Genomic DNA, 13,264 nt, shown 5'->3' with positions numbered 1-13,264 from the left:
CTTCTCTCCGTTCGAATTGCGAATGTACGTGCATTTTAGTTGTAACAAAAACACCAACCAAGAATGTCATTAGTTAAATCACGAACCAACCGAAAACCACAAGACCCATCGTCATCAAAATATTAATTTGGGCAGCGTGTTTAGCAACAGATGTTGATGATACAGTTGTTGTTTTTGCTGCTGTAGTGATTGTTGCTGTTGCAGGTGTTGTTGTTGCTGTAGTGGAAGTTGCTATAGTTGTTGTAGTTGTAGTAGAAGTTGCTGTAGCTGTTGTTGCTGTAGTGGCAGCAGGTATTGTTGTTGCTGTAGGCGTTGTTGTCGTTGCTGTAGTGGCAGGAGTTTTTGTTGCTGTAGTGGTTGTAGTAGTTTTCATGGTGATTGTCGTTGTTGCTGTTGTGGTTGTACTTGTTGTTGCTGTCGTCGTCTCCGGTGTTGTGGTTCCCTTTACATTGAGTTCCGCCACACTCCGGAAGTTACATTGGTCGTTTTGGCAACAGGCCGCCACACAGTTACTGCAAAAAACACGTGTATTTTTACTCATTATAGATTTCTTACACTAAAAATGTATTTTTGTAGTATCTGATTTTGGAAATTTGTAAAACTATTATTGATCGTTCTCCTAAGTTTATGTTTAATTAATATCTTCAGGTCGCTACTGTAAGTTTTTGGTCAGTTAAGACTTAAAAATAACTTACGTTCTTTTTCCACAAAGTCCAGCATCACAGGCAGCCGCTGTCTGACAAGAAACTTCGGTTGCTGAAACAAATAGAAGTTTCGGTTTCAAGCAAACGACTTTCAATCGCATTTCAGACACCTCACAAACAAATATTTGTTTCTCGTTTCAAATCAACTTTTACAATCCACCATCAACAATTTCACATTTCAGTTGTTTAATTCATCCTTTTTGTTTAGTTTGAGTTAAGGTCCAACCTTTTTGGATCCCTTCCTCTATTCTTCCACACTGATGGCCCGCAGCACAAGTGCTGAATTGAACAATACCTTCATCAAAAAGTTTTGTCACACAGCGCACAATGTTGTTTATGTCGCCAACAGACCTAACGTTGCACAGATCCGCATCAAAGCAACAGGCCGATACACAGTTTCTAAACATAAAATTTGTAATTTTATTTAACAAACATGAAATCATTCCAATTTTTTGCTTTAAGAGAAATTTCTAGTACTTTTTTCCACAAAGTCCAGCATCACAGGCAGCCGTTGTCTGACAAGATACCTCAATTACTGAAACTGAAAGAAGTTTCGGTTTCAAAGCAAACGACTTTCAATCACATTTCAGACATCTCACAAACAAATCTTTGTTTCTCGGTTACAATTCAACTTTTACAAACCATCATTAACAATTTCAAATTTTAGTTGTTTAAATCATATTCTGTTGTGTGGTTTAAGTGAAGAACCAACCTTTTTGATTTCCATCTTCTGTTCTTCCACACTGATGGCCCGGAGCACAAGTGCTGACTTGATAAATCCATCTGTCTGGTACATGTTTGGTCACACAGCGCACAATGTTGGTTATGTCACTAACTGGTCGAACGTTGCACTCATCCGCGTCATTGCAACATGCCGATACACAATTTCTGAAATAAAGCAAATTTGTGATCTCATTTACAAAACATGTAATCTTTTCGAACTTTTTTTCACTTTCGTAAAAGCTTAAAAACCTTTGTAGGTCACAAACTAAATCATCTTAAAGTCACGAAATTCACTCACGTGAAATTGTTGCAGAGCATATTGCAAGTTTCGTATGTCGAACACATGCCGGTTGTTGTTGTGACTGCAAACAAAACTACGTTACAATGAGAGTCAATTAGCAACGTTGCCTTGACTTGAGTAATAATTGAACTATATTATAAATAGTAAAATAATTAGTCCATATGTTGGTTTATAATTGAATGTGGACTTCTATGTTTTTACTTGCTAACTTTTTCACCTCCATCAATGCTGGTTTCTCTCCTTGCACAAAACTCCAACACATCACATGTTTTCTTTTCACTAAGGGTTCCATTTGTTGTTGTTCCCGTCATACAAGTCATCTCATAAATTATCCCATATAAAATGTTGTCGTTGCAGTTTGGTTCATCGTTGCAACACGCTGACCTACAATTCCTTAAAATATATATTTGTTAATAATCCTGCTCGTAAAGGTAGACATCATTATTCATCAGTGCATCTCATTATGGGTATGGTGCAAATAAGATGTTTTATGGTTTGATTCAAACGTTGCCTAATATGAAGACCATAGCTAGTCATGTGTCTATCCAGTAAATCAAGATTGTTTATCTTGGCATAGTTGCTTTTCAAACTGGCCTTGGTACAGTACGCAACTAAGCCTTCTTATATAGCTCGTTTAGCTACTGTTTTCTCAACAATCAATTTTATTTATTACGTCACCCTTGTTTAGTTGATTTAGATTTTTAGAACAACCCGTCGCAAACTCAATGACTAGTTTTTCATCATTTTTACCCCTTAACCTGCTTCATTCAACACCCAAATGCAAAAAAACTGTACAGCTGCCATTTAAGTGAAGCGCCACTATGCATTAAACCGAGGCTGCTAAAGTAATTACATTTAAGGTTTTCAAAAACAACTTTCATATTTTCAGTTCAATACATTGACAACATGTCACTCTTCAGTGACAGATTATTTTCTCATACTCAAACTCCAGTTCAACGGATGGAAATTGATACTTACGGGACTCCTGCACAAAGTTGATCGCATGCGACGACATCATCCTGACATGATCCGAATCCAAACCCAATATAACCGTTGTCAAAAGTTGTTTCTGTCAATCCACAGTAAGTAGCAGAGGCAGGACATTCAGTGTACTGAAATCCAGGTGAATCCGATCCCAGACCACAACTCAAACCGTTGACTAATTGCGTTTCCAACAACATGAAAGCAACAAGCATGACTACAGCAAATATTTGGTTCATTGTTGTCGCCAAAAACTTTTTTAAAACCCCTAAACTTTTTTCAACACTTGTGAAACTGAGTGTTCGGCAAAGCCTAATAAGGGGTTCGACGAAGGTCCTTTTGAAGTACAATACAAATACCCGTTTTCATCAAACTTTAGGGTCTATAATCGCTAAAAAATGGCATTTATATTTGCTAAATATCAAAACGCTGTAAACTTACACTAAGGCAGGGGTGCACAACCTGCGGCCGTGAACATGTTTATTAAAATACATGTACAGGCGGCCGTGACGTAAATAAAACTCGTTTGCTAAACATTTTAATTTTTAAACTGCTCCAAACAGTTTTTGTGGTACTAAAAAGAATATAGCAGCCTAATAACCATGTGAGTCACACTTTTTGTAAGCCTATTGTGTGCAAACAATGCAAACAAAACAGGTACCACAAGCATCACAATATAGATTATGACATCATAAACACTTAAGACCGATCTCCACGATGTGCAGCTCAATCAGTGCACCAAGCGAGAAATTAATCTGGGTTTTTGGCGCTATTAGATGGTATATGTATGATATCAACCAAGTATTTTAAAACAAAAAAGGAGGTAAATGGCGGCCGTTGGTAAAATAAGAATCTGCGATGCGGCCGTCCTGGCAAAAAGGTTGTGCACCCCTGCACTAAGGTTTTATTTTATTTTTTTGACGTAACAAATAGCACTGTGCGCGTTTTTCGCGAGCAAAAAAGCAACGAAATTTTGTTGGCAGCAAAAACTTATTATATCATATTTTTCATGTTTGTGTACAGATGAACATACAATGCTTAATTTTGGTAAAAACTTAAAAATGCCGGAATTAAAGCAATCCTGAAACAAGTTGCTTGTATTATTATTATGTCAGAATTTAACAAAATGACAAACAGTAACTGTTGCCACTACGTTTGAACATAAACTAAATACAACCCACCAACTAAAATGGGTTAAAAACCTGGGATGTGACTTTGGGGTTCGACCAAAGGCTGAAGAATATCGTAGGGGTTCGGCCGTTATAAAAAGGTTAAGAACCACTGCTGAAATAATAGTATTAGAAACGCAAGCGTGTTTTATTCCTTTTTTTCCACCTGCCTATATTGCGATAACTTTTCTGAACGCCAAACGTCCAGCTGCCATTAAACAAGTCACAGCAACAAGTCAAACCAATTACTGTCACAAAAAAATAGACTCGCAGCGGAATAAGCACGAACCATAGACAAGCGAGCTTGCCTAACTCTACATCGAAAAATCTACAACAGACATTTTTGTACAATAACCCGGCGACGTTAAACCCATCAGTATTTAAGCTGCAGCTCAAAAGCAGTTTTATTTCGCCCGCGGCAAATTACAAGACGCGTCGCATCATCGAAGCCTCACAAAACGCGCGGCAATAATCTACATTGCATCAAAACTAACCAGTTGCTGTTTCTCTTAACTTCTCTAGTCCTAATGCCATTTCACACACGAAATTATAAACGGAGCGGATTTGTAGAAAACAGAAGTGCAAAGCTACTCAAAATTTAAAACACATACGAATGAGTGCCTGACCTAGTTTGCTTCACAAACACAAACCGTCGCCAAACTTTACCCGATGAAGATTTGTTCTGAACCTCCTGTGCTATACTAGAGCAGTTTGGCCCTAGAGAAATACCAGTAATTCAACATTTTCATGGGAGCACGCTTGTTTGAATTACAATATACATCATCCATGTAGTAAATGTGAACATTTGTTTCAAGCTCAGTTAACAACCTGCACTGATAATTATGAAAACAACGATTGTTAAAACGTCAAATGTTGAGTAATAATAATAATATAGCCTGTACTAAGATGTATTCTATATACACAAGCTTACTGGTAGTTATGCTTTTCATTAAATGGATGTTTCCAACGTCATTAAGTAGCTTATGTACTTTCGCCGGTCACTTTTTACAATTATTGTTGCAATTCAAACGAATCTTCCCTCCGTTCGAATTGCAAATGTATGTACATTTGAGTTGTAATAAAGACAAAAACCAATAATGTCATTGCTTAAATCATGAAGCAATCGAGAACCGCAAGACCCATCATCAGCAACATATTAATTTGTGCTGCGTGTTTAGCACCAGATGTTGTTGACACAATTGTTGCTGTTGTAGTGGCAGGTGATGTTGTTGCTGCTGTAGGTGTTGTTGTTGCTGCAGTGGTGGCAGGTGTTGTTGTTACTGCAATGGTGACAGGTGTTCTTGTTGCTGCTGTAGGTGTTGCTGTAGCGGTTGCAGGTGTTGTTGTTACTGTAATGGTGACAGGTGTTCTTGTTGCTGCTGTAGGTGTTGTTGTTGCTGTAGCGGTTGCAGGTGTTGTTGTTACTGTAATGGTGACAGGTGTTCTTGTTGCTGCTGTCGGTGTTGTTGCTGCTGTAGCGGTTGCAGGTGTTGTTGTTACTGTAATGGTGACAGGTGTTCTTGTTGCTGCTGTCGGTGTTGTTGCTGCTGTAGCGGTTGCAGGTGTTGTTGTTACTGTAATGGTGACAGGTGTTCTTGTTGCTGCTGTCGGTGTTGTTGTTGCTGTAGCGGTTGCAGGTGTTGTTGTTACTGCAATGGTGACAGGTGTTCTTGTTGTTGCTGTAGGTGTTGTTGCTGCTGTAGCGGTTGCAGGTGTTGTTGTTGCCGCTGTAGGTGTTGTTGTTGCTGTTGTAGCGGTTGCTGGTGTTGTTGCTATTGTTGTAATATCGGGTGTTGTGGTTCCCCTTACATTGAGTTTAGCCACACTCAGGAAGTTACATTCGTCGTTTTGGCAACAGGCAGCCACACAGTTACTGTAAAAAAACACGTGTATTTTACTCATTATAGATATCTTAAACTAAAAAAATCTTTTTATCAAATCTGGTTTTGGAAATTTACAAAACTTGCAATTATTGGCCGCTCTCTTAAGTTTATGTTTTATTAATTATCTTTAGGTCGCTACTGAAGTTCTTAGCCATTCTAACTTACGTTCTGTTTCCACAAAGTCCAGCATTACAGGCAGCCGCTGTCTCACACGAAACTTCAACTTCTGAAACAGAAAGAAGTTTCAAAACGACTTTCAATCGCATTTCAGACAACTCACAAACAAATCTTTGTTTCTCGTTTCAATTCAACTTTTACAAACCACCATCAACAATTTCACCATTTAGGTGTTATTCATATTGTATGGTTTAAGTTAAGGACCAACCGTTTTGGTTCCCATCTTCTATTCTTCCACATTGATATCCCGGGGCACAAGTGCTAAGTTGAACAGTAACTTCATCCGATTCAATTTTGGTCACACATCGCACAATGTTGTTTATGTCAGCAACAGACCTAGCGTTGCACTGATCCGCATCATGGCAACATGCTGATACACAATTTCTGATCAAGAAATGTGTGATTTTATTTAACAAACCATGTCATCATTTCAATCTTTTGGTTTCGAATGTCTCGTATTTTGAATTTTTATGGAAAACAGGATTGAACTTCATGTAAGTCACGAAATTTACTCACGTGAAATTTGCGCAAAGCAGATTGCAAGTTTGATCAGTCGAACACAAACCTGTTGTTGTTGTTACTGCAAACAAAACGTTACGTTACAATGCAAAGCATTATACGACGTTGTACTTCGTCGAACGTATTTGTAAATAACTTTGACTTGTTTTTGAATTATATTTCGAAAGGTTACTAAATTTATTCGCCTCTTTGTTAACTTCCTTCTCGGACTTGTTTTAACTTATCAATTTTCCTCACCTCCATCAGTGGTAACTTCCCTCCTTGCGCAAAGTTCAAAGGGCTGGCATGTTTTCGTTTCGGTAAGGGTTTGGTTTGTTGTTGATCCCGTCATACAAGTCACCACATCAACTATTCGAATTACATCACGGTGAAAGTTGCAGTTTGGCTTATCATTGCAACACGCCGACCAACAATTCCTAAAAATATTTTGTCATTAAACATTCTGGCACGAATTTCAAACCAACATCAATCAGCAATTTATGTCATAACTGACACCCTCCCCCCGAACTATTAAGGTTTAATTCAAAACTTTTTTAACCTTGTCAGACCCGAACGTCAATGAACCCGAGTTTTTGTCCTTTTCGCAGGAACGAGTAAGATATTTTTTACTATGGTTGCTTTTCAAACAGGCCTTTATACGATTCTTATGCCTCGTTGCCTGAATCTGCAATTGGCATCATTCTTGGCATTTTAATAAAGTTGCAAATATAATCTATTGCATCGTTCGAGCCCTCAGGCCAAACGTAACTTGGCCTTTTCTTACAGCTCGTTTAAATACTGTTTTCTACAGTTAGTTGCGTTTGTCTCATAACGCGTGTCAACTTTTTCAAATTAAGAGATTTCACAGTTACAACAATCTTCACCTCGCAAGGTTATAAATTAGGTTTTTGGCATTTCTGCCCCCAAATCTACATTATAATGCAAATTACGGCTCCCACATAATCGAGCTCCTGCGTAGCATTACCAACACTGTTTAAGACTTAAAAGTAACCGGAAATTATTTCACTCTTAAGAATATTTTATTTTATATTTTACCACAACAGGTTTTTTGTCACCGTGTATTGGAACAAGTTTCAAAACTGTGTTTTTCTTTTTACATTTTGAACTTGTTAAGTTGGTTGAAATTGATACTTACGGGACTCCTGCACAAAGTTGATCGCATGCGACGACGTCATCCTGGCATGATGAGAGATAAATGTAATCAGCATTGCCGAAATACGTTTCTTTCAATCCACAATAGGTTGCAGAAGTAGGACATTCCGTAGTATTATATTCGGAAGCTGATCCCTGAGCACAACTCAAACTATTGACTATTTGCGCTTCCAACAACACCAAAGAAACCAGCAAGACGATAGCGAGGGCCTGGTTCATTGCTGTTGCTTAAAGCTTTGCCAAAAACCCCTAAACACTTTTAAAACACTGTTGAAACTGAGTGAGGCCACCCTGAAATAGTAGTATTAGAAACGCAAGCGAGTTTTATTCTCTTATTTCAATCCTGTCTTTATTCCATTAACTTTACTCAACGCATAACTTCCAGCTGCCATTAAACAAGTTACAGCAACAAGCTAAACCAATTATTGTCACAAAATAGACTCGCAGCGGAATAAGCACGAACCATAGACAAGCAAGCTTGCCCAATTCTACAACGAAAATCTACGACAGACCTTTTTGTGCAATAACCCGGCGACGTTAAAGTTGTTAGTATTTAGGCTGCAACTCAAAGCAGTTTTATTTTCCCCGCGGCAAATTACAATACACGTTACATCATCGAAGCCTGGCAAAACGGACGCTTTGAAACCAAAGGATAAACAGTGCGGAACTCGATGATTTTCCAGACTAAAGACAGTAGGCAATTTGTCTGATTTGCTGTGATTGCTAAACCGAAGTCAAGTTATTCAACGCGGCCGGCAACTTTTCTCTAACAAAAACTTATTGAATTATAAATTTATAACTTCTAACACCATAAATGTTCTATTGTAGTTTTTGATAAGTAAAGCTACTGAGAGTTTAAAACACATACAAATGAGTGCCTGACCTGGTTTGTTTCACAAACACAAACCGTCGTCAAACTTTACCCGATGAAGATGTGGTAAAATCCGAACCTCCTGTGCGTCTTTATTTTCGGCGACATTCGATAACCCGCAAGTTTACTGGAGCGGTTTTGCCCTAGAGAAATACCAGTAATTCAATATTTTCATGGGGGCACGCTTGTTTGAATTACAATATGCATCATTCATGTAGTAAATGTGAACATTTGTTTCAGGACTAGTTGACAACCTGCACTGATAATTATGAAAACAGCAATTGTTTAAACGGCAAATGTTGAGTAATAATAATAATAATATAGCCTCTACTAAGACGTATTTTATATACACAAGCATACTGGTAGTTATGCTTTTCATTAAATGAATGTTTGCAGCTTGACAAAACTTCTTTAAATAGCTTATGTATTTTCGCCAGTCACTTTTTACAATTATTGTTGCAATTCAAACGAATCTTTTCTCCGTTCGAATTGCAAATGTATGTACGTTTGAGTTGTAATAAAGACACAAACCAATAATGTCATTGCTTAAATCATGAAGCAACCGAGAACCGCAAGACCCATCATCAGCAACATATCAATTTGTGCTGCGTGTTTAGCACCAGATGTTGTTGACACAATTGTTGCTGTTGTAGTGGCAGGTGATGTTGTTGCTGCTGTAGGTGTTGTTGTTGCTGTAGTGGTGGCAGGTGTTGTTGTTGCTGCTGTAGCGGTTGATGGTGTTGTTGCTATTGTTGTAATATCAGGTGTTGTGGTTCCTCTTACATTGAGTTCAGCCACACTCAGGAGGTTACATTCGTCGTTTTGGCAACAGGCAGCCACGCAGTTACTGTAAGAAACACGTGTATTTTACTCATTATAGATATCTTACATTAAAAAAGTATTTTTGTAATACCTGATTTTGGAAATTTGAAAAAGTTTGATTGATCGTTCTCTTAAGTTTATGTTGAATTAATTATCTTTAGGTCGCTACTGTAAGTTCTTGGTCAGTTGAAACTTAAAAATAACTTACGTTCTGTTTCCACAAAGTCCAGCATCACAGGCAGCAGCTGTCTGACAAGAAACTTCCATTACTGAAACAGAAAAAAGTTTCGGTTTCAAAGCAAACGTCTTTCACATCCAATCCGTCAGCAAGCACCCCATTAGAAGCGGTTGTGGTACGCAAAAATCTCCGTTTCTTATCGGGCGGTGTTAGAATTTTAGAACATGTGTGTGCGAAAAATCATTTAAAAACGCTCATGCCCTTCGTTCGCTTATGATATACGCCTCTCATTTTTGATGCTCTGCTCCGATTTTAAAGATATTTTTTATGCGTTTATTATATGTATTTTAGAGCTGACATGTTAAAACCGTTTTTGTTTACCTTTTGTGATTTTAAACATGTCAAGGATTGTAACAAGATGAAACACCAAAATACACAGTTAATTACAACGTTTTATTGACGGTAAAAGGTAAGCACCTTATAAACTCAATTTCCACATAACAACACTTGTTGGTGGGTCCCACAGTTATATGAAAGCAGAAATAAATGTTTTATCAAATAAAAGCCTGCATTTACAATTAGTACACTGAAAGGGGTCATCAAGTAAATAGACTGAAAAACAAAAAGGTGAAACAACGTTGTACAGCTGAATATGCAATGATTTGCTGAATTACTTAGAAAATTAAACCAGATATCATGTTAAAGATGAGGTGGTATCAAATAATGGTTGCAACAAGCTATCATACAGATTACTGATCAAAAATAACGATTTTTCATTCATGCCTGATGAATCACTTTTACTGAAGGTGTCTACATCAAAGTGAAAACTGTCCAAAATATTTAACCAAGAACTGCCATTTTAACTGCATGATGATTATGTTATGTAGGTAAAATAGCATCAACACCGACAAAAGTTTAAACACATCTAACAAACATAACAAGTTTGTTTTTATTTGGATACAAGAATTATTAAACAAACCTGCATACAGCTAGCACAGCAGAAAAAAATGACACTTATGTGGATTTGATTCATGTAAAACTGAAGTGTGTGGTGCGTATCTTAAAACAAAATTTTCCCCATGTAAAATGAGGCAAGAAACATGTTGTATGCAAGAATGATTTGGCTGGCACTTCAGTGAGCTCATTTCAGCCACACGATTCTTCAACAATTAATCACTTTCTTCCATGTTATAAATTAGAACATTGCAACCACTTACTGTGTATCATTGCGTTTCAAATCCAATGTTCCAAGTTCCTCATTTGATGGTGTGATGGCCCTTAGTTTGCTTCATGAAGCACTAGAAAGGCTTTTGCGACCCTGTACTGTCACTTTCATTACTCCATTTGTTATCAGAACTTAGATGCCTTTTAGATACAACAACCTTGGCCCATTTCACAGTTTACAATCGAGGCAAATCTGTTTCTGTTGCTATTTTACTGCTTAAAATGTATTTGCTTTTGTATTAACATTTCACATTTAACTGCCATTTTCATGTAAAACTCATTATACCTGCGATTATATCCACAGATAAATATAATATTTATGAATAAAAAATAAATTAATGCTTTATGACCATTGCCGATAAGACCGTCCGCAATCGGACTGTGTTGTAACACATGTTCTAAAATTCTAACACCGCCCGATAAGAAACGGGGATTTTTGCGTACCACAACCGCTTCTAATCGGGCACTTGTTGACGAATCGGGTGTATTTTAACAAAATCTTTGTTTCTCGTTTCAATTCAACTTTTACAAACCACCATCAACAATTTCAGATTTCAGTTGTTTAACTCATATTTTGTTGTTTAAGTTAAGGACCCACCATCTTGGTCCCCATCTTCTGTTACTCCACACTTATACCCCGGAGCACAAGTGCTGACTTCAAAAACACTTCCGTCTGGTACGAGTTTGGTCACACAGCGCACAATGTTGTTTATGTCACTAACTGGTCGAACATTGCACTCATCCGCGTCATTGCAACATGCCGATACACAATTTCTGAACAGAAGAAAATTTGTGATCTCATTTAACAAACCAAAATTCAACAAGTCATCTAGTCTTTTCCAACTTTTTTGCTTTCGGAAAAGCTCAAAATCCTTTTTGATTACAGACTAAAGTATTTTAAAGTCACGAAATTTACTCACTTGAAATTGTTGCAGAGCATATTGCAAGTTTCGGTTGTCGAACACATGCCGGTTGTTGTTGTGACTGCAAACATAAACTACGTTACAATGAGAGTTAATTAATAACGTTGCCTTGTGTCGAGCCTCTGTGTTAAATACTTTGACTTGAGTATTAATTGAACTATATTATGAATAGTTAAAAGAATTGGTCCATCATTTGGTTTATAATCGTATGTGGACTTCCATGTTTTAACTTGCCAACTTTCCTCACCTCCATCAGTGGTAACTTCTCTCCTTGCACAAAACTCCTGGCATGCTTTCTTCTCACTTAGGATTCCATTTGTTGTTGCTCCCGTCATGCAAGTCAGATCATAAACTAATTCACCTATACTTTCGTAGTTGCAGTTTGGACGATCGTTGCAACATGCCGAATAACAATTCCTTAAGATATCTTTTTGTTAATAATCCTGCTACAAACACGAAAACAGCATTATTCAACAGTGCATGTCATTGTAAGCATGCTACAAATATGAAATATTATGTTTTGATATAAACTTTGCCAAATCTGAAGATCATTTACTATTCATATGTCTATCCAGCAAATCAAGATGGTATATCTTTCCATGGTTGCTTTTCAAACAGGTCTTGGTACAATTCTTATCTATCGTTGCCTAAAGCCAGAGTGCGCAACGTGTTTGGCATTTGAGCAAAGTTGCGATTATTCCGTTGTTTGTTTTGAGCCCTTAGGATAAACGCAACTAAGCCTTCTTATACATCTCGTTTAGCTATTGTTTTCTCAACAACCTGCTTCATTTATTTCTTCACGCTTGTTCGGTTCATTTAGATTTTTAGAACAACCCCTCACGAACCGAATAACTAGTTTTTCATTATTATTTTTTAACCCTAAACCTGCTTTACACAACACTTAAATGCAAAAAAATTGTACAGCTGCCATTTTAGTGAAGCGCCAATGTACATTTCAATCAACCGAAGCCGCTGAAGTTAATACATTAAGGCTTTTAAAAACAAATCTTAAATTTCCTTCTTAGTTCCTATTTAATACATTAAAAACATGTCACTCTGAAGTAAAACATTTTTTGTTTTATTTCACTTACTTAAACCCCAGTTTAACTTATGGAAATTGATACTTACGGCTCTCCTGCACAAAGATGATCGCATGCGAAGACGTCATCCTCGCACGATGCGACAGACACCTTAGAACCATTATCAAAAGTTGTTTCTGTCAATCCACAATAAGTAGCAGAGGCAGGACATTCAGTGTTGTTTAATCCAGGCGGATTCGATCCCAGAGCACAACTCAAACCGTTGACTAGTTGCGCTTCCAACAACATCAAAGCAACCAGCAAGACTACAGCCAGTATTTGGTTCATTGCTGTCGCTCAAAACTTAAAATTCCTAAACATTTTTAAAACACTGTTGATAAAGAGTAATGCCATCCAGGAATAGTAGTATTAGAAACGCAAGCGTGTTTCATTCCTGCTTTCAACCCGGCGTTTATTGCATTAAGTTTACTCAGCGCCAAACTTCCAGCAGCCATTAAACCAGTTACAGCAACAAGCCAAACCAATTATTGCCACAAAAACATAGTCTTGCAGCGAAATAAGCACGACCATAGACAAGCGGGCTTGGCTAACTCTTTG

At 37.5% G+C, this 13,264-nt stretch overlaps 4 protein-coding genes across 4 annotated transcripts; all 4 read right to left on the bottom strand.

The window, feature by feature from the left end:
- Positions 1-4,985: 4,985 nt before the first annotated feature.
- Positions 4,986-6,360, bottom strand: LOC145232609 (uncharacterized; the record flags this gene model as incomplete). The annotated part of the gene is made up of 3 exons (XM_080097269.1): positions 4,986-5,751; positions 5,927-5,987; positions 6,147-6,360. Coding segments are annotated over 3 exons (1,041 nt in total), but the record flags the coding sequence as incomplete, so codon positions are not given.
- A 17-nt stretch (positions 6,361-6,377) lies between these two features.
- On the bottom strand, positions 6,378-8,800 carry LOC145234084 (uncharacterized). Its single transcript, XM_080098862.1, has 3 exons — positions 7,593-8,800; positions 6,695-6,873; positions 6,378-6,518 (listed from the first exon to the last, which is right to left on the bottom strand). The coding sequence occupies exons 1-3, from the start codon at positions 7,826-7,828 to the stop codon at positions 6,451-6,453; spliced, it is 483 nt and encodes a 160-aa protein (XP_079954988.1). The 5' UTR covers positions 7,829-8,800; the 3' UTR covers positions 6,378-6,450.
- Positions 8,801-8,840: 40 nt separating this feature from the next.
- Positions 8,841-10,985, bottom strand: LOC145234085 (uncharacterized). The gene is made up of 3 exons (XM_080098863.1): positions 10,698-10,985; positions 9,511-9,571; positions 8,841-9,327 (listed from the first exon to the last, which is right to left on the bottom strand). The coding sequence occupies exons 1-3, from the start codon at positions 10,705-10,707 to the stop codon at positions 9,027-9,029; spliced, it is 372 nt and encodes a 123-aa protein (XP_079954989.1). The 5' UTR covers positions 10,708-10,985; the 3' UTR covers positions 8,841-9,026.
- Positions 10,986-11,582: 597 nt separating this feature from the next.
- Positions 11,583-12,996, bottom strand: LOC145233969 (uncharacterized). Its single transcript, XM_080098734.1, has 3 exons — positions 12,756-12,996; positions 11,875-12,044; positions 11,583-11,688 (listed from the first exon to the last, which is right to left on the bottom strand). Exons 1-3 carry the CDS (start codon positions 12,992-12,994, stop codon positions 11,621-11,623), a joined length of 477 nt encoding a protein of 158 aa, XP_079954860.1. The 5' UTR covers positions 12,995-12,996; the 3' UTR covers positions 11,583-11,620.
- Positions 12,997-13,264: the final 268 nt, after the last annotated feature.

The sequence above is a fragment of the Phallusia mammillata genome, chromosome 6, assembly GCF_965637545.1.
Source record: "Phallusia mammillata chromosome 6, kaPhaMamm4.hap1.1, whole genome shotgun sequence".
NCBI classification, from domain to species: Eukaryota; Metazoa; Chordata; class Ascidiacea; order Phlebobranchia; family Ascidiidae; genus Phallusia; species Phallusia mammillata.
The sequence above is the reverse complement of the archived record's forward strand: the minus strand, read 5'-3'. Positions and strand labels throughout refer to the sequence as shown.